General features: G+C 34.6%; 3 protein-coding genes across 4 annotated transcripts; 1 reads left to right on the top strand and 2 right to left on the bottom strand.

Moving 5' to 3' along the window:
- Nucleotides 1–243: 243 nt before the first annotated feature.
- LOC115984762 (F-box/kelch-repeat protein At3g23880-like) lies at nt 244–7,967 on the bottom strand. Its single transcript, XM_031107772.1, has 4 exons — nt 6,805–7,967; nt 778–970; nt 543–673; nt 244–418 (listed from the first exon to the last, which is right to left on the bottom strand). The coding sequence occupies exons 1-3, from the start codon at nt 7,965–7,967 to the stop codon at nt 629–631; spliced, it is 1,401 nt and encodes a 466-aa protein (XP_030963632.1). The 3' UTR covers nt 244–418; nt 543–628.
- A 4,685-nt stretch (nt 7,968–12,652) lies between these two features.
- Nucleotides 12,653–17,518, bottom strand: LOC115983787 (F-box/kelch-repeat protein At3g23880-like). 2 transcript variants are annotated; one of them, XM_031106562.1, is made up of 4 exons: nt 16,323–17,518; nt 13,329–13,680; nt 13,094–13,216; nt 12,653–12,967 (listed from the first exon to the last, which is right to left on the bottom strand). In XM_031106562.1, exons 1-4 carry the CDS (start codon nt 17,486–17,488, stop codon nt 12,884–12,886), a joined length of 1,725 nt encoding a protein of 574 aa, XP_030962422.1. In that variant the 5' UTR covers nt 17,489–17,518; the 3' UTR covers nt 12,653–12,883. The 2 variants fall into 2 exon arrangements, with proteins under 2 accessions (XP_030962422.1, XP_030962423.1); XM_031106563.1 differs by having other exon boundaries at nt 13,341–13,680.
- Nucleotides 17,519–24,827: 7,309 nt separating this feature from the next.
- On the top strand, nt 24,828–27,217 carry LOC115987025 (DEAD-box ATP-dependent RNA helicase 21-like). Its single transcript, XM_031110466.1, has one exon. It carries the CDS (start codon nt 24,890–24,892, stop codon nt 26,942–26,944), a length of 2,055 nt encoding a protein of 684 aa, XP_030966326.1. The 5' UTR covers nt 24,828–24,889; the 3' UTR covers nt 26,945–27,217.
- Nucleotides 27,218–27,998: the final 781 nt, after the last annotated feature.

The following is a 27,998-nucleotide window of genomic DNA, read 5'->3' as shown; positions in this document are numbered from 1 at the left end:
AAAGAACCATATTGTGAAGATGTTCGCTTTGATAAACTTGGAAGTTTAGGAGTAACTATACTTACAATTTTGTTATTTGAACTCCTAAGAATGCGTTTCCAATGCCTCAGAGAAGATTTTTTAGAATCTATCAAATTATCCTCATACACAATCGGTACGTTAATCCAACTGGCACCATTTTTTTCGGAGTCGTGCTCTATCTCAATAGCATCAGTGTGCACCACAATAATCTAACAATTAAACTTAAAACACACAATGCTCCAAATATCAAAGCTAATAAATACTCATGTATAAAATTAACATATTTGTTCCAAAAATAACATGATTACAAGTTATTAAAATACACGACTAGAATTATGAAAGTTCCAAAGTTCAACATAAAATTCTCCACAGTGATTGTTCAACTTATATTTCTCATCTGCAACACAAATAAAAACATGTATTAATGGTTTTATTTATAAAAATAATAATTCCAAAACACAATACAAACACCACAAATAATAAGAAAGTTTCCCATATAAATTATTTGCATATTTTATTACCATCAAACAAGTCCAACATTTTCCAAGTAACGAACATTACCACAAGTCGGCAATTCTTGGCAAATAGAAGAGGATTTTTGTCCAAGTTATGCTGAACCCACATTTCCAACACTGCTAATCATGTTTTGAACCTAAAATGACCAATAAATAAATAACTCCATGACTTAAAACATTATGAAGAAACATGAGAATAAAGGATAATGATATATGTATATAAGCATAATGTAGTCATAACCTGGTTACTCAATTGTTGAACAAACCGTAAGGCCTGTGATTTTAAAGCCGCCATTTCTGACTTTAGAGTGGAAATTTCCATCACTTTTGCTTTTAAAATAGTTATATCATGCTCTAGATGTAACATTTTCTTTTCGAGCTCATGGCTTGTTTCTTTATCTCGTCTCTCTTTCTCTGATACCACCTTTATTAAACTATGCCAAGACAAATGAATTGTAAGAAATATGATATTTCAATCAAGACAATAATAACTAAGCATATTAATTTAATGTAAGAAAAATTCATTATTGTTAGACAGAATTATTCATCCTTCATTTATTAAGCAAGCATATTTATAGCAAAACATATAATAACCGAATATATTTATTGTAAAAACAAATTCATTATAAGATATGCATAATTACCAATTTTGATAAAATACTAATTATCCACAATACTAATTGTAAGACCCTAAAAAAAAAAGGCCACTTCTCTATAACTCCCTTTAAATTTATCAACCATTTAGATGATGAGTGGCCAAAAGTCAAACTAATAATCAGTTGCATTATCTACATTTAGAATGTGAACGATGTCATTAACCTTCTAACATCCTTTTATAATTCTTAACAATACAATATTTTCCAAAAGCCACAGGATAGCCAAAAAAGTACAGCAATATCACATTCCCTATAAAAAATTCAGCAGCAAATGAACTTCAAATGAAGGATGTTAATTGTCCACTTGCCACTACAGTATAATGAACATATGAACTTAAATAACAATCCCCACACGTAATCAGTAACCCAACAATACTTAACCTGTGATCCATCACAAAATGCCAAGTAGTCAAGTACCACTTAATATAAGAATAGAAATGAAATATAGAAGAATCTAAAGCTCCTAAGTAACAAAACAGAACAATCAAAGAAAGTTTCAAATACACTATATTTTAGCAAAAGTAAAAACAGAGAGAAAAGGAAAAGCACACCCTTCTCCCTTTCTTTCTCAATACCAGTTTAACTCTTACTGTACACCATAAAATGGGAATACAAAATATTATGTAACCAATTATCAATCAAGGTAGTCAAAGGCGAAAGGCGAACTTAAGCCGCCAAGGTCTTGTATTGCTCGAGGTGTGAGGCGACAAAAAGGCGCTAGCCCCAGTAAAGCGAGTCGCCAAATTCTTAATATATTTATTATATATATAGAACTCAAATCATATGTACCTAGTGTGATATATTATAATGAAGTGTTTTTCAATGTGTAGCATGAAGAAATTAGGTCTATCAAACTATTTGAAAATAGGATTAACATGGTTGAGGCTCTATTAGTTAGTTCTAACAATACATTTTACGATAAGCTTCAATATAACAATAAGTCTAACGAAACAAATTTGTAAATAAATTTAACTAACAATAGGTTTTATAACATGCCTTTTGAAATTAATAGTCTAAAAATAGGTTTCACAACAAACTTCTATAAAAAAAATTTAAAAAAAAAAAAAAAAAAAACCTTGAGGCTCTCGCCTTAGCGCCTATTTCATGGCTTAAGGCGGTCGCCTTGCTCGCCTAGGCTCTACAGGCGAGCACCTGGCTCACCTTTGACTACACTGTTATCAATCACTTGATTCACTCCTAAAATGGTGGAGCCAACAGTGAACTTGAGAAAAAGAAAATCATGCAAAGCCGTATCAAATAAAAACCATACCCAATAAGGCAATTTCTAATCCACAACCATAAACCATATCCAATAAGGCAATTTATAATCCACATTATAAATAAATAAATAACCGATAAAATCACCCCATCCATTGATAAAACCAAGCATGCAATTAAAACCCATATCCAAAAGCTCAGATTTGAAACTTGTTATCCTAATAGATCATCTAAATTAACCCAAAATTGCAATTGAAGAACCCAAATTGAAGTTTTGTATCCAAAACAACAAGCGAGAACCAATAATAAATTTACCAATATCTGAATAGTGGATTCCAACTCAGAAAACATCCATGAATGGGATTCATATTTAAAAGGACCAAATAACGTTATAGATAACCATATATTGGCTCACATTGCTAAAAACCTCCATAATCAAACCCACCAAAACAGCAATGCATTATTAAAACGTACAAGACTTTGACACCCAAACCCCCATTTCTGAATGGCTTACAAATTGTCTTCCATTTTTTGATTATTCAATTGGTACAAGTGGAAGGGGAAATTTGAACCATGGTTCTCCTCATAAAGGAGACAAAGCAATGCCACTAAGCTACAAGGTTCTTGGCCACAAACTGTCTTCCAGTTGAACAAATGAAATTTGACACCATCCCCTAACCCACCCCACAAATAATCCCATTTTAATTTCTCAAGACGATGAGAAACACTTACTAGAATGGGGAATATAGATAGGTAAACTAGATAGTGTGCTCTTTATCAAGGTGATTCTGCCAACTTTCGATAAATAATATTTTTCCCACCCTGCTTACCTTCTCCCGCTTTTTTCCAAAATTGGATGTGGGACTAAGGTTTTTTTATTATAGGTGTTGTTGAAATCATATAAAAATAAAAATAAAAATAAAAACTTCATTTTAGTGTCACTAATGGCATAATCTCAAACAGCAACGGACATAAGGGCCAAATTAATAGTGATTGCAAACTTAGAAGTATGAAATTGAAATTAAAAATAAAAAATTCAGAGACCAAAATAACAATTGAACCAAACTTAGGAGGTGTAATTTGAACTTTAACCTAAATAATAATAATAAATACCGTTATTCTTTTCATATGAGAGCCAATGTCATTCACATCAATAACAATTACTTCTAAATTTGCAACTATCCTTATCCAGAGGTTTATTCACACCCCTTAATAACCTCAATCCAGAAAAAAGTGAGCAGCACTAAAAACAAAAATAATTAAAGGGATATAATGACATATAACCAATCAGGTTTTTATTAGCAAACCAGAACAAATGCTCTTATTAACAAGAAAACTATATGTTTAGACATAAAATGAACCACCAAATAACTGTTTTAAGCAACCCAAGGTCACAGTGACAAAGAACCACTTCTACTTCACTATTCACCAACACTGTTTTCTTCAATTTTCAATTTGCTTGGAAATGATAGTTGATATTCAGAAAATAAACGCATTGATAATCTTCATTCATTAAAAACTTTTTCGTAATGCATCTCAAGGCACATTAATAACCTAAAGGTTCCATGTTACACTAGTAGGACAATGTTTTCAAGAATAAAATAAGGGAAAATGTTCTCCATTATTTTCTGACATTTTAAACCTTTTTTGTTACACGATTGACCTAAGTTCCTACCATCTAATGAATAGAAAAAAAATTCTCAAATTCATTTTCTTTCCCTTGATTATACATGAAACAAACAAAGCCAAAGTGCATTAACAGTCCATTAGTTCTAGTACAAGAATTCCCTGTCCAGAAACAAAATTAGAAAGTAATGAACAATTGAACGTATATACAACAATCAGCTAGAGGAAGTGGAGAAAGTGTCAAATATGTTAACTCTTAAGGATATATCATACTTTGTTGTGCATATATTTGATATTAGTATATTATGAATTTTAACCAAACAAAAATGCTTCTTTCAACAGGTCCAAAGTTTATAAGGGACCCACACCACTTGTAAAAAAGTTACGTGAACTTTATCATGACACGAACACGGTGCTGGCAGCAACCACTAGAGACTCATAAGAGGTGAGGGAAGACTAGTTCCAACCACAATGTATGGATTCAGGCCAAACATTTAAATGTTTTTTTTAAACCACATAACTGCAGGTAGTGTCATGACGCTTGTTATGGGTTTAGAGCTCAATGATATAACTTAAATATGTTAAGAATACCTCAAATCATATGTCAATTTCTTATACTGTGTTCTGTATATGATTTTTTTTTTTTTTTCTTGATAAAGTAATAAAAATATATAAATCAGAAAAAAGAGTCACCCAAGTATGCAGGAAGTATACTGAGCATGTAGTACATGACATATTGTTTTGCATCAATGTAAAATTCACGAAACAGAAATAGTACAACACATTTTTAGATTGAATGCAAAACATGTCATGAATGAAACACAATATGAGAAGGCAATGACAAACATATCAGAAAAATCATAGCAAGCCTAATGAAACGGAACAAATAAAACTCATTTTCAGCATATAAAAAAAGATAATAACATCATTCTTTCATTAATATTTATGAAAGATTATTGCTGAAGTGGTTTGAGTAGGTTTTGTGGAAATGGAGCTCTATAATGACTACAAGTTTGAGAAATCTTTAATGCTAGTTATGTCACTTAAATTCCAAAAACAAAATAGATGGTGTCAATATCAAGGATTTTCACGATATTAGCTTGGTTGGAAACATCTATATGCTAATGGCGAAGGTGTTGGATAATCTCCTTACCTAATCCCAAAAAAAAAAAAAAAAAACAAAAAACAAAAACAAAAAAGGTGTTGGCTAATCACTTAAATGAACGATAGGTGTCTTGTGTTAGATCCAAATGCTTTCAACAAAGGTTGAAAAATCCTTTATTTGGTCTTTAGTTACAATAAATGTCTTTGAAAGCAAACTCGATGGCAGTGTTTTAAGAGTAATTTGCAGGCTGTACACTGAAATGATATGTGATTATGTTAACTAGGGCTATTTCATATATCTGTTAGACAGGCTCAAATTTGGTGAAAGGAGGAAGTGGGTTGGGTTTTCTATTTGGACAATTTGGTTCTCAATCATGGTAAATAGAACAACAATTTTCTTTTCTAATAGTTCAAGAGGACTGAGACAATGAGGCCATTTCTCCATGCTTCTTCTAATTTTGGTTATGGAAGTAAATAATAGGATGTTGCGCAAGGCTGTGGGGGGTGAGTACTTGGCTGCATTTCAAGTTGAAGAAGAAAGTGAAGGATTTATGGAAAGCTCTAATCTTTTGTTTGCTCATGATACAATGCTATTTGTGACGTAAATTCAGATCAACTTGGCTATATCTGATGTTTTCCTTCTCTGTTTGGAAGCAGTCTCAAAATTAAGGGTTAATCTAAGTAGAACAGAGATTGAACCAAAAGGATAAACAGAGTGTGTACTGAGCTAGGCTTAGATTTGGGTTTTAGGGTGGTGACTATACCTACAGTATATTTGGGATTACTCCAGGTTTGTCCTTTACAACACAACCAGTTTGGAAAGCAATCATTGAAAAGGTAGAAAAGAAAGTAGCAAGTTGGAATAAGCAATATTTATCAAAAGGAGGGATGATCACTCTTATCAAAAGTACATTTATCTAGACTACCAATGTGGGTAAATAATCTTTTCCATATCAACACACTACTAAAATAAATAAATGCAGTGCTGAAAATAATTCTACATCATCTATTCAGCTAAACAAAACAGTACTTATTTTTGGGCAAACCCCATATTTATTACATTTTTACAACAAACCTTGGGGTTGCCACTAGGGTCATGCCGATGCAACTCCCACACTCAATACAATGTGATACATTTAATCAATTAAAACCATAACAAAATGTCATGACTCTATCTACAGTTACATGGTTCTAAAAACTTTTAAATGTTTGGTCTCATCTCTTTATATTTTTATAGTTTTATCTTATACTTCGTTGAATGTACAATTGTGCAAAATAACATGTCATGTACAAAACACAAAATCAGAAGGCAACAGCTAATCATATCAGAAAAATCTAAGCAAGTCTAATGAACCATGAAGTGTAAAACACATTTTGATATTGAATATGGATTAGTTGTGACAAGTTCAGCGTATAGAAAAAGATAATAACATCAGTATTTCATTTTTATTTACTGTTTCCAGCTTGCAAATGTTTAAGCTCATCATCAACGAAACCACAAAATTGCATTTAACAATTCTGACCACTCTTTATAGCAAGTTGATAAGAGATTAAGATCCAAAAGCAGTAAATTGAGATCTGAAGACATTTTCTAGTATATGCCAAGAATAAGATAGAACTGAGGAAAGTAAATGCTGAAATTTTGAGTTGAATCAAGCTTATACCTGTATTTCCTCTTCCTGCTCACTCTCCTTTTGGAAACTTTGTCATTCGGTTTGTCGAGTAAGACTAGATTCTCCATATAATTATCAACAAAAAAAGTGTATGACATCCCACAAATTCCCAAATTCTTAACTTGTTTGCTCTTAGGATCATATGAAGAGATCTCACAATGAAGTGGTAGTTTTGTCTCCACTAACATATTACCATTCTTCTGGAGACCTAATAAAAGTCCTCCATTGAGATTAACAGTGAACTGTTTAGTCCAAGAATCAACAACGCCATACTCTTTCATCACCCAAATGGAACAGCAGTTGTTCACTGCATGCCCGTAAGTATAAGAATCATGACATAAAAGAGAAAGCGAACCTCCAATTACTGAGGTATGAACATAATCACTCGTACTGAATGCACCATTTGGCACAGATATCATGCGAAAAACCTCATCACCCAAGTCAAATGACAAAACTGATGGATCCGATTTATTGTCCCAATCCCTCACTACAAAATGGACAGCCCCATTTAAAGAAGCTGATGGTCGCCCCCGATCAACAAAACTAAACCCGGGTGAAAAAGAGTTGCCAGCACTTGTTATTCTCCAAGAGCCCTCATTAAGAGAGTAAATCTCAACCAGAGGTATTTTGGCCATTTCAGACGATTGAGTTCTACGTGGAAAAGCTATCCTCACCACCTTATAATCATTAGTCCGCGGATCAAACCCAAATGCTTCATGAACAACTGACTTGACACGAATGCAAGGTTTTGGAAGGGTTATAAATTTTCTAATTGAGGGATTCCAAATAACAAAGCGGTCTTCCTCAAAAAGACTGAACAATCCATTCACGGAACCGATTAAATTAAAATGGCATATAAAACGACTACACCTTAGTGGGAAATCAATGTGTTGAATTTGATCAGATGAGGAGTCATTGGTATCGTCAATTAATTTGTAGTGCTCTACAAAGGGATAGGGTTTATTAACGCATTGCCTAACAATTAATTTGTCGGAGGAAAGTGAAAGTGATCGAGTTAGGTGGGATTTGATGAAGGCAGAGGTTGTGATTAGAGAGTTCCATGATTTAGAAACGCACCTGAATCGAATTAGGGATTTGACGGGAAGTCTGTGCAGAATTTCCAGCACCACTTCCTCTGGGAGATAGTCTGACATTCCTAACCCTAGCCCAATTTCAAGCTTTTTCTGAAATTTTCGATTTCAATTTCAAGCTTTGGTTCGACTGTTTCTATTTGTTTCCTTTTTGCACTGTTTTGCTTTGTTATAATCAAACAAATTAGCGCCAAGATTTTTAACTTTGATCTCAAAAATTGGGGGGCAAGACTCCCGCCGGATTTTAAAAAAAAAAAAAAAAAAAAAAAAAAAACCAAATCCCTTACTAATAAAATAGTAAGGGCAACATTTCGAACTATTTTCGTTTTTAACAATTCGAGTTTAGAGGACTCGATTTTGTCATTTGAAAATCAAGTGTGAGACACTCGATTTTTAAACTTGAGTTTCTCACACTCGATTTCTAAGTGCATTTTTAAATGGCAAAATTGAGTCCTCTAGACTTGAATTATTAGAAACGAAAATAGTTTAAAACGTTGCCTAATTAATAATATAGTTTCGGATTTATGGTTATTTTTTAAGAAAATCCCGACTCCCACCATTGAAAGTTGAAAACCCTATAACGTACATAGTACACGTTTATTTATTTTATTTTATTTTTATATCCTCATCTATGCATCATTTATACTCTTAAGGGTGTGTTTGGATACCGTTTATTTTGTTGAAATTAAAAAATTATTACTAAAAGTACTATAAATAAAGGTAAAAATTAGTTGAAATAGTACAATGGGTTCCATGAATAAAGTCAAAAAGTGCAGTGAGGCCCATAAATAGTAACAAAAATAAGCTGAATAATGAAATAATTTTAATTTTTAATCTTAACCCAAACGCATATTTAAGGTCTGTTTGAATACCGCTTATCGTTGAAAACTGAAAAGACGGTAGGAAAATAATTTTTAAATATGTGAATAGTATCGTGGGACCCAATTTTAGTGAAAATTTTGTTGAAAAAAATACTTATGGGTCCTGTGAACAGTGCACAGGACCCACTAAGTTGGACGCAAATGTAGCTGAAACCAAGTTTCAACTCTATCCAAACTCACGCTTAGCATGCTCTTGGCTCTAGCTTAAAAAATCAGTTTATTTTTGCTACTATTTATGAGTCTCACTACACTTTTTGGTACTATTTGTAGGTTTCACTGTACTATTTCAACAAAATAAGTGAATCTCAAACAGACTTTTAGTATGTACTCACCCTGAATATATTAAAGTAAGATCAACCAAATGAATCAAAATGGATTGAATTCAACTGCATTTGACCAAATTGGAATAATGAATTGTATTGGTTCAAACTGGACCGAAATGGGTATGTTATCTTTATTCTTGAAACTGATGAAAATGACATGTGTTTCTTCAAGTAGGAGTGGAATTGGGCTCCTCAACCTTGTCTTGGAAACTATATATATATATATATATATATATATATAATGGATGGAAAGAAAAAGTTGATATGATCCTTGGTGTAAGCTCAACATAAGCATAGTAATAATGAATGATAAGCCTTAGCTTTAGACATTTTATGTGATACCATTTTGGTCCAACTCTCTCTCTCTCTCTCTCTCTCTCTAAGAATGAAATATACAAGTCACTATTGCTTATGCAAAATGATTTTTTTTAATTATTTTTATTCATCTTCCGATTTTTTTTAAATTTATTTATTTGTGTTTCTCAAGGGTGAAGAAAGAAACTAAATTATGCATATTGTGTGTAAATAGAGCGTGGAATAGATAATTAGGTGTGAGTATTTTGAAAAATGATTGACTAAAATAAAAGGACAAATTATTTTTCACAAAATAAACAATAATTTTTACACAAGCTGGTGTGAATGCCCTTATAGTATAATTTATTGAACAAGAAAAAGAACAAATTACTAAAGAAAATAATTAGAACCTTCATTTTCCACTTCCTCAAGGCAAAAATCTGGAGAAATTACATTTTAACTCCCTAAATTATAGCCCATATTACATTTGCACCCTAAACTTTTCATATGCACATTTTGCACTCCAAACTATAACATTTGTTACACTTTGCTCCCGACATTAAGCTTGCTATTAAGTTGAATGGAAATTCAAAGTTTATGGTGCAAAGTGTAATCATAAGTTTATTTTAGGGTGATAAAGTGTAACTTATTTTTTGTTTTTAAAGTACTAGGAAAGGTCAATTAAGTTTTTTCACGTGATGTCATACTTTTCAATCCAAGTTAACAATAAAATTAATGTCAGAATGCAAAGTGTAACAAAAATCATAGTTTAAAGTGCAAAATGTGCATTCGAAATGTTTAGGGTGCAAAGTGTATTTAGGAGTATAGTTTAAAGTAGTAAAATGTCATTTTCCCCAAAAATCTAGAATAGAATAGGTGGTAATCATTGCATCTATAGTCCTTACATGTTGTCATTTATCCTTTTTCAAGAGAGAAATAATATTTTTCACAACTTATTTAATAATGTTACAAGTATAATAATTTTCATAGTATTTTTCATAGCAGTTGACTTGGTGAATTTTTGATAGTTCTCATATGGATTCATGACTAACACCACTTTATCACCTACCATTAAGAACTTGTCACCTTAGCAATTGTGAAAATTTTTGTGAATTTAGGCTTTTTGCAACTTTATTTTTACAATTATTGATTTTTTAAAAAAGGAAATTTTGTTATAATTTGTTGTGATTCATCACTTTCACCTTGGTCCAGCACTAAAACCACTTTTATTGTGAAACTAAACCCATGCTAATAAGAAAAACTAGAAATTACTAGTCAGATTTCATTTTATTCAATATAAATTATGAAAATTATATCAATATATCATCCACATCAATAAATTGTGAAAAATGTTATAAAAGAAGTTTTGTATGGAGCATTATTATATGATAAAACAATCTAAAATAGTTTCTAACCACACCAACTCTTGCTCCACTCGATGTGCAAGTGCATGGGCTATATTGTTTCCCTTCTTAAGTGTATGTCTATATGACCACTTGAAGCACTTCATCTCCTCATTAATGTCGTCTATAACTAGTCCCTTTGAGTGATCTTCCCGTTTTGTAAAGAGCCACTGTTATGGTTTTCAATTCTCTTCCAGGACAATTTCTGATACACCTATTTCTTTCGCAAAGATCAGAGCATTGCTCTCTTCCTGCTGCCATAGCCTCCACTGCTTTTGCATCTTCCACATTGGTGTGCCTTTCACTAAGAGCTACAATCATTCGGCCTTCACTGTTTCGAATAATCACCCCAATGCCAACTTTGTTTTCATCTTTGAAGATGGCCCATCAAAGTTGGCCTTATAGACTCCATTTCCAATGGAGCTTCCCACTATGTGTTTGTTTGTTATTCCTGCTTAACTTTTTCATTGACTTGGGGTTTCATTTGTAGGGTTTTGATTCTCACACATCCACTATTCCACATCTGCTCGATATGTTAAAAAGTGGCTTTCCAATCAATTATGGATATGTGTGAAATAATGAATCTGAACTACTGTGAAAGAATATTTTTTCTCTTATTGCCCCTTGCAACTCATTTCCATGCTTCTAGATTATCCAAGCTATTATGACAAAGAGCTCTAACCGATCTGAGGAGTTTACATTTACTTCTTCCACGTGTAACTTCTTGTTCTTGTGTCCACTTATTCCCCCTCTAGTTTCAGCATTCCTTCTCCTTTATCAACATAGAATACACACTTTGAGTATGTAGCTACCACTTAAAGAGTCATCATCCAAATCTATCTAGCTTCAGGTAACCTATAGCTCAACGGAATTTCCTTTATTGCTTTTCATCTATGTGGCATGAAGATGTAGTCTATCAATCTTTGATTCCACTCTGCTGCTATGTTCATCTAGATCAATCAGTGAGCTCACTACAGCTTCGGGGTGGAGCTTTACTGGTGAGACTAGCATATAAGGCATTGGGGTGGGAAGCTATTTGTCACTCCAAATCATCACTTTCCTTCCATCACCCATCTCATACCTATACTGAGCACCATTCGTGGCCTCAAAGATAATTCTCCAAGCATATGAAACTAGCTCCATTCATATTCGCCTCCATAAATTTGCTTGTTAGAGAATATCTAGCTTTATTTACTCAATGAAGAAGTGAATGGCTATCACTCATTATAACTGCCACCCTATTTGCTAGTAAAGCTAATTTAAACTCACGAAGTACTTTAAATCCAATTCCTGCTTGTGACTTGGGTACCCACATTTTGTCCCATCTAAACCAGTTTATTTTCCTTTCTTTGTCAATACTAATCCACTAGAATTTTCACATCTTAGAAATCACAAGTCTTGCATAATTCCTCAGTGAGCCTAAAACTGAAACAACTCATTGGGAATGGAAAATGACAAAGGCCACTACCTTGATTAGTATCTCTTTCTTGGCTTGAAAGAGTAGCTTCTCTTTCCGCTTTTAAAGCTTCTTCCATATCCTTTCTTTTATTTCAACAAACACTTTTTTACTTTTTATATTTTTATCTTCAAATTCAATGAGGGTAGTATAGTAAGAGGTATTTTTCATATTGATCCAGTGCTCTCAAACACCTTGCAAGGTTATGATTACATCGTGACTCTCAACTAATATATTTTTACTTAAAAATATATATTTTCTTCTCACAGATTACCATATCTAACCTGAGGCCTCTTTATATTGTCTGAAGATATCTTAGATAACAAAATAAAGTAGCAATAGAGACATTCCTTTACAATTGATATCCATTATTCATGAAAAAACCCATTCTTCTTATCAATTTTTCAAGAAACACATCACCTTTCAAGAAACCCATCTAAAATAATAATCCTCTCATAATACATAATTTACTAAATTCATTGAAAACTACTTTTTTTTTTCTTCTAAACATATAAAACAAAACCTTTCATATCGATCACAAATTTTACGAGTGTCAAATCAAGACCATAATTTCCCAATAATAACAAAATATGAAGAAAAAAATCTCATTCCCCCTGCAAGGTCACATTTCCTGACCTGCAGAAGAGGATCTTTGTTGTACTTGTGTTGAACTTTGATCTCCAGCACCACTAGACATGTCCCCAGCCTAAAAAATAAGATAAAGAACTCCAATCAACATTATAACAGAACTCTAAATACTGCATAAAGTAATGCATTTACATTAAAAAAAAAAAGCAATATATTTGTGACAAAAGCACAACGATGTAATAACCTGGCCCCTGAATTGTTGAATCAAAAATACCACTTTTGATTTTATAGTGGCCATTCTCTCCAATTGTGATTTTAAAGAGGTCATTTTCTCCATCTTCTGTTGTAGTATTGTCTCTTCTTCAGCCTATAATATATGATAAATAACTCCAATTAACAATATAACTCAACTCTATATACTGCATAAAGTAATACATTTACATTAAAAAATATATAATATATTTATAACAAAAGCTCACCGAAGTAATAACCTGGCCCCTTAATTGTTGAATTATAAAGACCCATTCTGATTTTACAGTATCCATTTTCTCCACTTTTGATATTAAAGAGGCTATTTTATCCATTCGCTGCTGCAGTAATGTCTCTTGTTGACATAGCGATGCCTCTTGTGGCTGACATTCTCTCTCATCGTGTATCATTGCCTCTTGTAGAGTCATTAGTATTGTCTCTAGTTGATGTAGTATTGTTTCCTGTTGATGTATTATTGGCTGTAGTTGCTGGCATAAACTCTCTTCTTCTTGTATTGTTTCTTGTAGCTGGTGTCTTGCCTTTTGTAGCAGGTGTACTCTCTGCTCTTCATCTGAAGTCAACCTGGAAATTTGGTAGCAATAGATACACTAAAAGGCTTGGATGGTTGAAATACAAAAAATGATTTGAACAATTAGTAAAATCAACAAATATCATATTAGAAAGCAACCCATTATAGAAAATCCACACAATCAATCATTTAAACAAGAGAAAAAGGAAGTTATGAAGATGTCTACATTTTCAAATTTCTTGCATATTAAGCTGAAAAATTACAAACATATGAAGCAATGAGGTGGATAACTTTACCTATTCCAAATGTTTTGGGCATGAAGAAGAATCAAATTTAAGCGTGAATGACCTCTATCTAAAAAAGGTGAAGCTAGAGAGAGAATCCTCTAAATCCTTCGGGCATGAAGAGTAATCAAATAGAAGCTTTATTTAAGAAAAAAAAGATACAAGACCCTGCCAGAAAATAACTAGAACCCCAATCCGAAACACAAGCACAAACACACATATGTCTCTATCAACTTAATAAATCTCAAAAACCCAATGAAACCAAGTCAAAGTAATTGATAAAAGAGGAAAGAAAACCTGGGAAAAATAGGTACCTGAAAAGCATATAAAAATTTGGAAAATCAAATAATGTCAATAAACAATATTAGGAATAAAGACATGTGAAATCAAATTTAAAAAAGAAAAGAAAAATGTGGATTAGAGAGTGGTGGATTGGCTTTTGTACCTGTCGTTTTGGGGACCAAAATTTAAAGAAAAGCACCAAGAAGTAGTGCAATTTTTTTTTAATCCTTTTTTCTTTTTTAAAATCAAGGAACCTCTTCAAGCAACCCCTCTTGAGTAAACCTCGGACACATGACCTTGCTCATAAGAATTGTGTATCGAGTAATCTCCAGCCTAGATCTATAGTTTGGGGGGGAGGGAGAAGGAGGTGAGGTTTAAACCAGAGATATCAAGCACCGCAAAGGATGGCACTACCACTATGCTATCACTTAAACCCTGTGCAATGCAACTATTAAGAGAAAGAATAGTAACATGAAAAGTTTGGCTACCAAAGATTGTGGCCAGAGACTAAGTGTTAGAGAACAGTGAGACAAAAAAAGAAAATTATTATTGAAGAGGCTTGAGTGGGTTTTGTAGAAATGAAGCTCTATAATGACTACAAGTTTGAGAAATCTTTAATGCTTATGTCACTTAAATTCAAAAAAGTGAATGATAGGTGTCTTGTGTTAGATCCAAATGCTTTCATTAAAGGTTGGAAAATCCCTTATTTGATGTTTATTTCCAATAAATGTCTTTGAAAGCAAACTTGATGGCAGTGTTTTTAGAGTAATTTGTAAACTGTACACTAAAATGATATGTGATTATTTTTGCTAGGGTTATTTCATATATCTGTTAGATAGACTCAATTTTGGTGAAGGAGGAAGTGGGTTTGGTTTTCTATTTGGACAATTTGGTTGTCAACCATGGTAAATAGAACCACACTTTTCTTTTCTAATAGTTCAAGAGGACCAAGACAATGAAACCCTTTCTCCATGCTTCTTTTAATTTTGGTTTTGGAAGTACATAATAGGATGTTAAAACAATGCTGTGAAGGGTGGGTACTTAGCTGCATTTCAAGTTAAGGGAGGAAGTGAAGGGGTTATGGACAGCTCTCCCCTTTTGTTTGCTCATGATACAATGCTATTTGTGACGTAAATTCTGATCAACTTGGCTCTATATGATGTTTTCCTTCTCTGTTTTGAAGCAGTCTCAGAATTAAGGGTTAATCTAAGTAAAACAGAGCTTGTACCAACAGGAGAAGTGGAGTGTGTAATGAAGCTAGGCTTGGTTTTGGGTTTTAGGGTGGTGACTCTACCTACGGTATATTTGGGATTACTCCAGGTTTGTCCTTTACGACACAACCAGTTTGGAAAGAAATCTTTGAAAAGGTAAAAAATAAACTAGCAAGTTGAAATAAGCAATATTTATCAAAAGGAGGAATGATCACTCTTATCAAAAGTACATTTATCTAGACACCAATGTGGATAAATAATCTTTTCCATATCAACACACAACCAAAATCAATAAATGCAGCGCTGAAGCTAATTCTATATCATTTATTCAGCTAAACAAAACAATACTTATTTTTGGGCAAACCCCATATTTATTACATCTTTGCAACAAACCTTGGGGTTGTCACTAGGGGCCACCCTGATGCAACTCCCACACTCAATACAATGTGATGCATTTAATCAATCAAAACCCCTAACAAAATGTCATGACTCTAGCTACAGTTACATGGTTCTAAAAACTTTTAAATGTTTGGCCCATCTCTTTTTATTTTTATAGTTTCATCTTATACTTTGTTGAATGTACAACAGTGCAAAATAACATGTCATGTACAAAACACAAAATCAGAAAGCAATGGCTGATCATATCAGAAAAATCTAAGCAAGTCTAACGAAACAGTAAGTGTAAAACACATTTTGATATTGAATATGGATTAGCTGTGACAAGTTCAGCATATAGAAAAAGATAATAACATCAGTCTTTCTTTTATATTTAATTTTTCCAGCTTGCAAATGTTTAAGCTCATCGTCAACAACAACCACAAAATTGCATTTAACAGCTCTAACCACTCTTTATAGCAAGTTGATAACAAATTAACATCCTAAAGCAGTACAGTATCTTGAGTTGAATCAAGCTTATACCTGCATTTCCTCTTCCTGCTCGCTTCCCTTTTGGAAACCGCATCATTCAGTTTGTCAAGTAAGACTAGATTCTGCATATAATTATCAACACAAAAATAGTATGGCCTCCCACCAATTCCCAAATTCTTAACTTGTTCGCTCTTAGGTTCATACGAAGCGATGCCCCAATGATGTGGTAGTTTTGCCTCCACTAATATATTACCATTCTTCTGGACACCTAATACCCTTAAAAGTCCTCCGTTGAGATTAACAGTGAACAGTTTAGTCCAAGAATCAACAACGCCATACTCTTTCATCACCCAAATGGAACAGAATTTGTTGACCGTGTTTTTATGAGTATCATGACATAATAGAGAAAGAGATCCCCCAATTACTGAGGTATGAAAATAATCAATCCCAGTGAGTGCACCATTTGGCACAGACATCTCGCGAAAAACCTCATCTCCCAAGTCAAATGACGAAACTAATGGACACCATTTATTGTCCCTATCCTTCGCTACAAAATGGACAGCCCCATTTAAAGAAGCTGATGGTTGCCCCCAATCGTCAAAACTAATCCCGGGTGAAAAAGAGTCCCCAGCACTTGTTATTCTCCAAGAGCCCTCACTAAGAGAGTAAACCTCAACAAGAGGTATTTTGGCCTCTTCAGAGGTATCAGTTCTACATTGAAATGCAATCCTCACCACCTTATAATCATTAGTCCGCGGATCAAACCCGAATGCTGAACGACATGTAACACGGCCGTACTTCTTGACAGTAATGCAAGGCTTTGGAAGGGTTATAAATTTTCTAATAGAGGGATTCCAAAGAACAAAGCGATCTTGTTCAAAAAGACTGAACAAGCCATTCGCGGAACCGATTAACAGGAAATGGTTTATACGACGACTCGTGAGTGGGAAATCAATGTGTTGAATTTGATCAGATGAGGAGTCATTGTTGTTGTCAATTAACTTGTAGTGCTCTACATGGGGACTATCAACGCAGTGCCTAACAATTAATTTGTTGGAGGATTTGGGAATTGATCGAGTGAGATGGGATTTGATGAAGGCAGAGGTTGTGATTAGAGAGTTCCATGATTTGGAAACGCACCTGAATCGAATTAGGGATTTGACGGGAACTCTGTGAAGAATTTCCACCACCACTTCCTCTGAGAGATAGTCTGACATTCCTAACCCTAACCCAATTTCAATTTCAGTCTTTGGTTCGGCTGTCTCTGCTTTGTTATAATCAAACAAATTAGCGCCAAGATTTTTAATTTTAATTTAATCACAAAAATTAGGGGCAAGATTCCCGCCAATGAAAGTAGAAAACCCTCTCAGGAGTCAGTACACATTTATTTATTTATTTTTATATCGCCATCAATACATTATTATATTTTACTACCCTTTGAGCAGTCTTCCGTATTTTGAGGTAAGAGTTAATAATATGCATATTATTGCATTTTTCAGTCACCAAAATTATTTAAAAGTGTGATAAGATTTATGCATTTGTGATTGAAATAAAATTTTCATACTACAGGATTTTAATGATTAGAAAATGCAAAAATCCTAAATTAGTATACTTAAAAAAGCTGTCCCTTAAAAAAAAAAATAGAAGAGTCGTTAAGATTGATTTGAGCACATGCAACAAATGTGTAGATGCTAGTTTTTTTAATAGCGAAATATCAAAAAATAAATTATAAAAATTTACATCAAATGAAAATGTATAATATGATTTGAGGCTTACACATTTTTCCACTGATAATATGCATCTAGATCTACTAAAACAATCGAAATAACATTGAAATTATTTGTGATCACTTGCAATTCCATGGCGTTGATATACACTGTGACTGTTGTATAGCTAGAGTACAATGCGCCCGCTAGTGCAATTGAGTTGTGCTGAACCCATAGATGTTGACGCCTATTTTCCTATGCTTCACAAATACCAGGCTTTTGTAGTAGCCCAAGTTTTTACTTCCTAATTTTGTAAAAAAAAAAAAAAAAAATTATAACTTTAACATAAAAAAAAAAACACATCACTTCAAAAATAATAATAATAATAATAACAAATAATTATATATAGTAAAATTCCTCCCACAATAAAGAGATAGAGGAGTGTGATAATGAGATTTCTTATTTGGTTTTTTTTTGAGAAAAATGAGTGTGATGAAACTTATGCAATTTTTGAGTGTATTAATTACTCTAGTAACAAATTAGACTATCTTATAATGTATTAATTAGATAAGAAACCATTACAAAACCAAGATAAATTGACAGGCTCAAAATCTCGAAAAAAATTAAAAAAAAAAATCAGAAAAGAAGTCTACAAATGTAGGATGTCTAAAATCATTTTATTTCTTTAAAAAAAAAAAAAAAAAAAAGAAGAAGAAGAGAAATCCTCCTTGAAAATTATACTCTCTTTGTGCTCCCGGCTCGTGCACTACACAACTTACTGGTGCTTGCAGTGACAAATATTGTGTCAGTAGAACTTATTTGGGTCCGGATCCTTTCCCTCCAAACAAATTTTATGCATTTTCTTGCACTGGGGCATAGTGGACACCGATCTTTAGATGCCATTTGAATGAAATTTTCTAGAAGGTAAACCAGTCCTCGGTTCAAAAGCTCTCGACAATTAATGGCAAAGTTTTTGCCTGGATGCTCAGGAAATTCCTTGGTGATTTGTCACATTCATGTAGATGAAGTCAAATACCAAAATAGAGAGAGAGAGAGAGAGAGAAATGCAATTTAAGCCAACATTGTTCTATCTATATGGACCATATCACCTATATTAACACCAGCAAAAGGAAATTTTTTTTATTAAAAAAAAAAATTCATATTTGACCGTACCGAAACAATTTTCTACTTCCTTTGTTTCTATAAAATACATACCCTGAACCTAAACCAACAAAGCCATCTACAGAGTGCATAAAAATAACAACGTAAAACTAAAATGTGACCTATGGTTTTCGATATAGCATTATTAATGATTAAACCCGCGAAAAAAATCACAAAACAAAAAACCTCGGATTTGAGTTTTTGAATCTACAGCGATGGAATTATCAACATTAAAGAAAATAGATGTTCTTGATGTACGTTTGAGTGACTGTGCAGTGTTTGGAAACTCTTGGCCAGGACTGCACGTTAAAGAAGTATGAGTACATACGAATTTCAAAGAGGATGAGATTGTATAGGATTGTGGAAGTTATTTTGAGAAGTTATGATTTTTACATTTTGAATTTGAAAAAAATAATAACAACTCGAATAAGGGAGGTAGTCATGCCTAAATTGAGCGGTTTTCTTTCCTAAGTTGAGTAACTAATGTGATAGTTGTCATATTTTGTAGACAATGTTTTACATAGGAGTTAGAGATTATTTTTAGGGCAAATTATACTTTGTTCACCTGTGATATACTCGAAAAACACTTTGTCTACCTGTGGTTTAAAAATTGACACTTTACTCGCTTAAGATAAGCTTCATTTGTCTCATGTTACCCACCTCTGTTAAAAATAGTAGTAAATTTGTATTTTGCTACTCTTTTATATCTCTCTCCTCCTAAAACATAAAAAAAACTAAAAAAAAAGGTAAAAATGCAAAATTGACTCTTTAACTTTCACTTTTTTTCATTTCAGTCCTTTAACTTTCAGTTTTGTCAATTCAGTCCTTTAACTGTCAATTTTTGTCAATGTAAGGCTCTGTTACATTTCTGTTAGTGGTTGCCGTTAGACCCACTGAAATAACGCCGTTTTGTATTTTATTTTTATTTTTAATTCAGAATTAAAAGAAAATAAAAAAAATTTGAAAAAAAAAAAAAAAATTTGTTCCCCTAACGCATCACCGATTCAGAATCCTACACCTATTGCAGCTACCACTCCTCCACACAATCCCAATCCTCTCCTCCTCGCCTCAACAACAACAACAACGTCATTGAAATCCTCCAGCAACGCGGCCTCATCGAATCCCTAACCAGCCCTGACCTCCACGACACCGCCACCGCCACCGCTGTTTCCTCCTCTTCTCCTCAGCTCTCAAAGTTTACTGTGGTTTTAACCCCAATGCTCAATCTCTCCACCTCGGCAACCTCCTCGGCTCATCGTCCTCTCCTGGTTCCACCGCTTCGGCCACCAGCCCGTTGCCCTCATTGAAGGAGCCACCGCTCGTGTCGGCGACCCCACCGGCAAGTCCCTTGAGTGTCCCGACCTCGACTCTCTCCGCCGCAACACCCTCGGCATTTAGTCCACCATCGCCAGAATCCTCTCTGAGAACTCCGTCATCCTTAACAACTACGATTGGTGGAAGGAGGTCAAGCTGTTGGAATTTTTGAAAGATGTGGGGAAGTACGCTAGGGTTGGGACTATGATGGCGAAGGAGAGCGTGAAAAAGCAGTTGGAATCGAAGCAAGGAATGAGTTACACCGAGTTCCCCTTAATGTTTTTTTTTTTTTTTTTTAATTTTCTTTTAATTTCGAATTAAAAAAATAAAATGCAAAACAGCGTCGTTTCAGTGGATCTAATAGCAGCCACTAACAGAAATGTAACGAAGCCCTATATTAACAAAAATTGAAAGTTAGAGTAATGAATTGACAAAACTGAAAGTTAGAGGATTGAAACGAAAAATGTGAAAGTTAGAGAGTCAGTTTTGCATTTTTGCCAAAAGAAATCAAGAGAAAAAAAATCTAAAAGTTAGGTTTTATAAGAAGAAGAAGAAGAAGCACGTCACCTCACCTTACCTCACTGCTACTCCATCTTACCCTACAGATATGGAATGATATCACTCTCATCGGAAACAAAGGTAAGTAGCTCCAAAATCAAAGCATTCAGGTTGGTCTTAATCTCACCACGGCTACTTTGACTCAGCACCAACACCAGGTCCTACATTACTCTCTAACAAGCCATCTTCAACCTTTTCCTCGGTTGGCAACACTTTAGCCTTCACTTCCTTTGGCACAAATGGGCATTGTTTCATTTGGTATGCTGTCAACTCATAGACATCACATTCACCATTTTCATCAAATAAGCTATTATCCTCTTCCAAGGCAATGCCTTTGTCATCTTTAGCAGATAAGCGAATATCCTTTAACAAGGCTGTTCTATGCACTTTTCTGCTATGATAAACTTGATATTCATGATATGTGAATTAAACAGAAAGTTCCTTTTCTTTTCATCGTCCAATATTTTCCTTAGCTTTTCTTCCTGATTTGTCTCACTTAAGAGACTTCGTAATTCATATCTATGTTTTTTGGATTGAGTATCCAAAGTATTCAAACGATCCATAACCGATTGCTCCAAAACATGCTCTGAAATTTCGAACTCATCATTTTCAATGATTTAAAACTTAAATTTTAGATTTTTTTTTTTAATTTTTTATGTTTTAAGAGAAGAAAGATATAAAAGAGTAACAAAAATACAAATTTACTTCTATTCTTAACAGAGGTGGGTAATGGGAGACAAACGGAGCTTATTGGTAGGTAAAGTCCCAATTTTTAAACCACAGACAAGTAAAGTGTTTTTCAAGCAAATCACAGGTAGGCAAAATGTAATTTTCCCTTATTTTTAGCATGTTACCCTTAAGTTTTATCTCTACTTTTTAGTATATTTTTTTCTTCAAAATCAAAACAAAGAGATTTGAGGGGAAAAAAAAAATGTGAAAGGAGATTAAGGAGCAAGGGAAACCTGGTATTCAAAAAAAAAAAAAGTGAAGTGTTTTTTTTTTAATGCAAAAAAAAGAAAAGAAAAGAAAAAGAGTTAAAGTCTTGATAAAGGGAAAAAAAAAAGAAAAGAAAAAAGAAGAGTGAAAACGTGGAGTAATACTTAGTTTGAAAATCAACTGGAGTTAAACGTAGGGGTTAAACATTGCCTATTTTGTAGGCAAGGTTACACATGAGAGTTAAAGATGTGTTTTTACTATGTTATCCTAAAGTTTTATCTCTACTTAAATTTAGGTTGTAGGGGTATTTGAAACAAAAAAACGACTAGTTCAAATAGGAGAAGCCCCTTAGATAGTAGTATAGATATTCACCTGGAATTGACCAAATTGGAGCAAAATGGACCGTATTGGACAAAAGTAAATTGAATTGGACGGAATTGGAGTAAATGAACCATATTGGACCGATTTGAGTGTATATAATCTTTATCTCTTAAAGTTGATGAAAATGACATGTGGTTCTCCAAGTAGGAGTGGAAACGGGCTCTTCAACCTAGCCTCAAAAACTACATTAACATACGAATATGAATACAGTTGTGGAATAGAATTTTTTTTGGTAAGTATAAACTAAAAATAAATAAATGGTGTCTTCAACCAAGCTATTTGTATGATATGTATTTTCTATTATAAGTTATATTTAGGTTCAAGAATGTGTAAAGTTATGATAGTGAAAAGTGATGGTTCTATTATGATTGATAAGTTACAATCATAATAGAACCATGCTAGCTTTGTTTTCATCTTTGAAGATGGCCCATCAAAGTTGGCCTTATAGACTCCATTTCCAATGGAGCTTCCCACTTTGTGTTTGTTTGTTATTCCTGCTTAACTTTTTCATTGACTTGGGCTTTCATTTGTTAGGTTTTGATTCTCACACATCCACTATTTCACATCCACTATTTCACATCTGCTTGATATGTTAAAAAAGTGGTTCATAAATCAATTATGGATTTGTGTGTGAAAAAATGGATCTGAACTAGTGTGAAAGAATATTTTTCTTTTCTTTCCCCTTGCAGCTCTTTTCCATGCTTCTAGATTATCCAAGCTATTATGACAAAGAGCTCTAACTGATCTGAAGAGTTTACATTTACTTCTTCCATTCGCAACTTCTTGTTCTTGTGTCCACTTATGCCCCCCCTCTAGTTTCTGCATTCTTTTCTCCTTGATCAACATAGAATACACACTTTTGATTATGTAGTTACCACAGTCATCATCCAAATCTATTTAGCTTCAGGTAACCTATAGCTCAATGGTAGTTCCTTTATTGCTTTCAATTTATGTGGCATGAAGATGTAGTCTATCAATCTTCGGTTCCACTCTCTAATATGTTCATCTATGAGCAATCAGTGAGCTCACTACAACTTTGGGGTGGAGCTTCACTGGTGAGACTAGCATATAAGGTATCGGGGGGTGGGGAGCAATTTGTCACTCCAATTCTTAACTTTCCTTCCATCGCCTATTCTCCATTTGATACCTATATTGAGCACCATTCATGGCCCCAAAGATAATTCTCCAAGCATATGAACTAGCTCCATTCATATTCGCATCCATAAAATTGCTTGTTAGAAAATATTTGGCTTTATTTACTCTTTAAAGATGTGAACTGCTATCACTCATTAAAACAGCCACCCTATTTGCTAGTAAAGCTAAATTAAACTCATGAAGCGCTTTAAATCCAATTCCCGCTTGTGACTTGGGTGCTCACATTTTGTCCCATCTCAACTAGTTTATTTTCCTTTCTTTGTCCATATGAATCCACTAGAATTTTCACATCTTAGAAATCAAGTCTTGCATAATTCCTCTGAGAGCCTAAAAAATAAAACAACTCTCATAGGGTATGGAAAATGACATAGGCCACTACCTTGATTAGTATCTCTTTCTTGGCTTGAAATAGCAGCTTCTCTTTCCACTTTTGAAGCTCATATCAGTTGAAAATATTACAGGACATTCTTTGAAAATTTACAAGGGTAGGTTTGGTAATTGCCTTTCTCATTATTTTCTGTTTTTCAAAAATAATTTTTTATTTTTGAGACTAAAAAACTTGTTTGGCAACCCAAAATGAACAGAAAACAAAAACTGTTTTCAAAACTCAATTTGTGAAGAAAACTGAAAACATACAAAAAACTATTTTCAATTTCTAATTTTTAAAAGTCAATAAAAACACGCATTTAATTTAAAGTAACTTCTCATTTAATGAGTTACTATTAAAGTTCAAATTCTAGTAGCAACATATTTTAGTATTTTTTATTTTTTTCTTCAAAAATTTATCTTTTTAATTTCAATCAACCAAACATGTTTTTTATTTAAAAAATACAAGAAAATAATTTTTTGTTTATATTCCCAAAACAAGTTTTTAAAAATAAAAAACAAAAACTATTACTTTTTTTTTTTTGGTTAAAGGGGAATACTGCATTAACTAGTCATAAAAGACGAAGTGTTGGCTAAAAGCCTTAAAGAATAAAGACCAGAAACATCAAAATCTAAAATAATACAAAGTTCTTCCAATACAGGAGTGTCTAAAACAACAAAATCCCTATCAAAGGTGCAGCCTCCTTTAGCAAGATAATTCGCATATCTACCCGCACAAAAACTTTTACTAAACGTAACTTAAATATCCCAAAGTATATTTTATCATAAAATAAAAAATAAATATCCCAAAGCATAGATATGGACCGAACCGAAGATTAGATTTTCCTTAGTACTATGGGCCACACGCTGGAAATAACACAGTCCTTATCCGGTTCGGGAACGCATAGTCCTACTCCTACCGACCTGTGTTTCTGGAAGGCTCTAGAACTAAGGCCGCCCACTATATAATCTAATCTTAACCAAGCGATCTTTTTCTCTCTCTCTCACACGCAAACCCAAAGTATCTCTCTGACTTCCACCATGAAACGTAGTAACGTCCCAAGCTCCGCCTTGAAACCCGTTTTCATAACCAGAGCGGAGCGTGAAGCCTTAGCCATAAGACGCCGTCAACAAGAAGCCGACGAAATCAACAAAAGCCGTCAAAGCCTCCTCTCCTCCGCTTCCAACAACCACAACAGCAACGATGTCAACAAACCCTCCGATTCTGATCGCCACCGCGATCGCGATCGCGACCGTGACCGTGACCGTGACCGAGATCGACGCAATAGAGACCGTGACCGCGAAGAGGATGCCAAGTCTCGCGAGCGCGCGCGGTTGGAGAAGTTGGCGGAGCGAGAGCGCGTGAAAGAGTTCGACTCCATTAAAGAGCAGTACTTAGGGTCGAAGAAGCCTAAGAAGCGAGTTATCAGACCCAGCGACAAGTTCAGATTCTCGTTCGATTGGGAGAACACGGAGGACACTTCTCGTGACCTGAACGCACTCTACCAAAACCCTCACGAGGCTCAGCCCTTGTTCGGAAGAGGCTTCCGCGCCGGCGTCGACCGCCGCGAGCAGAAGAAGCTCGCGGCCAAGAACGAGAAGGAGACGCGCGAGGAGATTCGCCGGAAGGATGGGGTGGAGGAGAGGCCGGAGGAGGCGGCGGCTCAGAAACTCAAAGAACAAGCTGCTGAAAAGTACGGCAATCTGGACATGAGAGTCGATCGGCACTGGAGTGATAAGAAGCTTGAGGAAATGAGGGAGAGAGATTGGAGGATTTTCAGGGAGGATTTCAGTATCTCCTACAGGGGTTCGAAGATTCCTAGCCCTATGAGGGCTTGGGACGAGAGCAAATTGAGTCGAGAGCTGTTGAAGGCGGTCGAGAAAGCCGGGTACAAGAAGCCTTCACCTATTCAAATGGCGGCCATTCCACTCGGCCTACAACAGCGCGACGTGATTGGGATTGCAGAGACTGGTTCTGGCAAGACTGCAGCTTTCGTTCTCCCTATGCTCAGTTACATTACTAGGCTGCCTCCAATGAATGAAGAGAACGAGGCCGAAGGGCCTTATGCCGTTGTAATGGCACCCACTCGCGAGCTTGCTCAACAGATCGAGGAAGAAACTAATAAGTTTGCTGAGCATTTGGGGATCAGAGTGGTCTCCATTGTTGGTGGGCAGTCCATTGAGGAACAAGGGTTTAAAATTAGGCAAGGGTGTGAGGTTGTCATCGCTACGCCGGGGCGTTTGATTGATTGTTTGGAGAGGCGTTATGCGGTTCTCAATCAGTGTAATTATGTTGTTCTTGATGAGGCTGATCGGATGATAGATATGGGATTTGAGCCACAGGTTATGGGTGTGTTGGATGCAATGCCTTCTAGCAATTTGAAACCCGAAAACGAAGATGAAGAGCTTGATGGGAAGAAGATTTATAGAACCACTTATATGTTTAGTGCCACCATGCCGCCTGCAGTGGAGCGCCTTGCTAGAAAGTATCTGAGGAATCCTGTTGTGGTAACTATAGGTACTGCCGGAAAGACCACAGATTTGATATCCCAGCATGTGATGATGGTTAAGGAATCGGAGAAGTTTTCTAGGTTACAAAGATTGCTTAACGAACTTGGTGATAGGACTGCAATTGTGTTTGTTAACACTAGGAAGAATGCAGATAATGTTGCCAAGAACTTGGATAAGGCAGGCTATCGTGTTACAACCTTACACGGTGGAAAGTCGCAGGAGCAGAGGGAAATTAGTCTTGAGGGGTTTAGGACAAAAAGATACAATGTCCTCGTTGCCACCGATGTTGCGGGGCGTGGGATTGACATACCCAATGTCGCGCAAGTCATAAATTTCGATATGCATGGGAGTATTGACACATACACGCATCGTATTGGACGAACAGGACGTGCAGGCAAGACGGGTGTGGCCACTACATTCTTGACTCTTTCAGACTCTGATGTGTTTTATGATCTCAAGCAGATGCTTATCCAGAGTAACAGTAGTGTTCCTAATGAACTTGCAAGACACGAGGCTTCCAAGTTCAAGCCAGGTTCAGTTCCTGATAGACCACCAAAACGCAATGACTATGTTTTTGCCCATTGAGAAAGTTTGAAGCTTGTGAAGTCACTTTTAGGCGAAGTCTCCGTGTCAATTGTGTCATATGACAGTTTTTAGTTGCTTAAACTTAGTGAGTCAGGTAAGGAACTGCAATAGATAATAGGATTTTTGGGACCTGATTGTTAAGACCTGCCTTCCTTGAAGGGGGAATTGATGTCATTACATTTTTCTGCTGTAGTATATTTGCTGTTCTGCTGATTATTTATTGTAGGAATATTTTCACGATGATATCAATTGAGAATGCTGTATTTTATCTCTGATTTTATTTCAACTGTAGTGTAGGTTTGTTTATTCAATTTACTTTAGTCCAATACGGTCCATTTTGCTCCAATTTGGTACATGGCGGGAGTCTTGCCCCTAATTTTTGTGATAAAAGTTAAAAATCTTGGCGCTAATTAGTTTGATTATAACAAAGTAGAACAGCGCCAAAAAAAAAAAACATAGAAAGTCGAACCAAAGCTTGAAATTGAAAATGAAAATTTCAGAAAACCTTGAAATTAGGGTTAGTAATGTCAGACTATCTCCCAGAGAAAGTGGTGCTGGAAATTCTGCAAAGACTAGGTTTTTATTATAAACTAAACCATGATTTTTATATAAGCTGATATGAATGCTCCTATAGTATAATTTATTGAACAAGAAAAAAAAAAACAAATTTCTAAAGAAATGAATTAGAACCTTGATTTTCCACTTTCTCAAGGCAAAAATCTAGAATAGGAAAAATCTAGAATAGGAAAAATCTAGAATAGAATAGGTGATAATCATTCCATCTATAGTCCTTACATTTATCTCATCCAAAAGAGATATAATATTTTTCACAACTTATTTAATAATGTTATAGGCATAATAATTTTCACCATATTTTTTGTAGCAATTGAGTTTGTGAATATTTATTGGTCCTCATATGGGTCAGTTACTGATTCCACATTATCACATACCATTAACAACTTGCCAATTTACAATTGAAGTAAACTAGTGTGAAAAAATGTATTTTCTTGACTCTTGCAGCTTTTTTCCATGCTGCCAGAAAGTGCCAAAACCG

Source organism: Quercus lobata, chromosome 4 (genome assembly GCF_001633185.2).
Source record: "Quercus lobata isolate SW786 chromosome 4, ValleyOak3.0 Primary Assembly, whole genome shotgun sequence".
Classification (NCBI taxonomy): Eukaryota; Viridiplantae; Streptophyta; class Magnoliopsida; order Fagales; family Fagaceae; genus Quercus; species Quercus lobata.
Note: the sequence above shows the minus strand (reverse complement) of the source record. Positions and strands in the feature narration are given on the sequence as shown.

Excerpts from the sequence above, each read along its gene's own strand:
- LOC115984762 (XM_031107772.1), bottom strand. The coding sequence starts at position 7,967 with ATGTCAGACTATCTCCCAGAGGAAGTGGTGCTGGAAATTCTGCACAGA. Across the intron at positions 971-6,804 it reads AGCAGGAAGAGGAAATACAG|TTTAATAAAGGTGGTATCAG; the intron begins GTATAAGCTTGA and ends GTCTTGGCATAG. Across the intron at positions 674-777 it reads TTCAACAATTGAGTAACCAG|GTTCAAAACATGATTAGCAG; the intron begins GTTATGACTACA and ends TGGTCATTTTAG.
- LOC115983787 (XM_031106562.1), bottom strand. The coding sequence starts at position 17,488 with ATGTCAGACTATCTCTCAGAGGAAGTGGTGGTGGAAATTCTTCACAGA. Across the intron at positions 13,681-16,322 it reads AGCAGGAAGAGGAAATGCAG|GTTGACTTCAGATGAAGAGC; the intron begins GTATAAGCTTGA and ends CCAAATTTCCAG. Across the intron at positions 13,217-13,328 it reads GGGGCCAGGTTATTACTTCG|GCTGAAGAAGAGACAATACT; the intron begins GTGAGCTTTTGT and ends CATATATTATAG.
- LOC115987025 (XM_031110466.1), top strand. The coding sequence starts at position 24,890 with ATGAAACGTAGTAACGTCCCAAGCTCCGCCTTGAAACCCGTTTTCATA.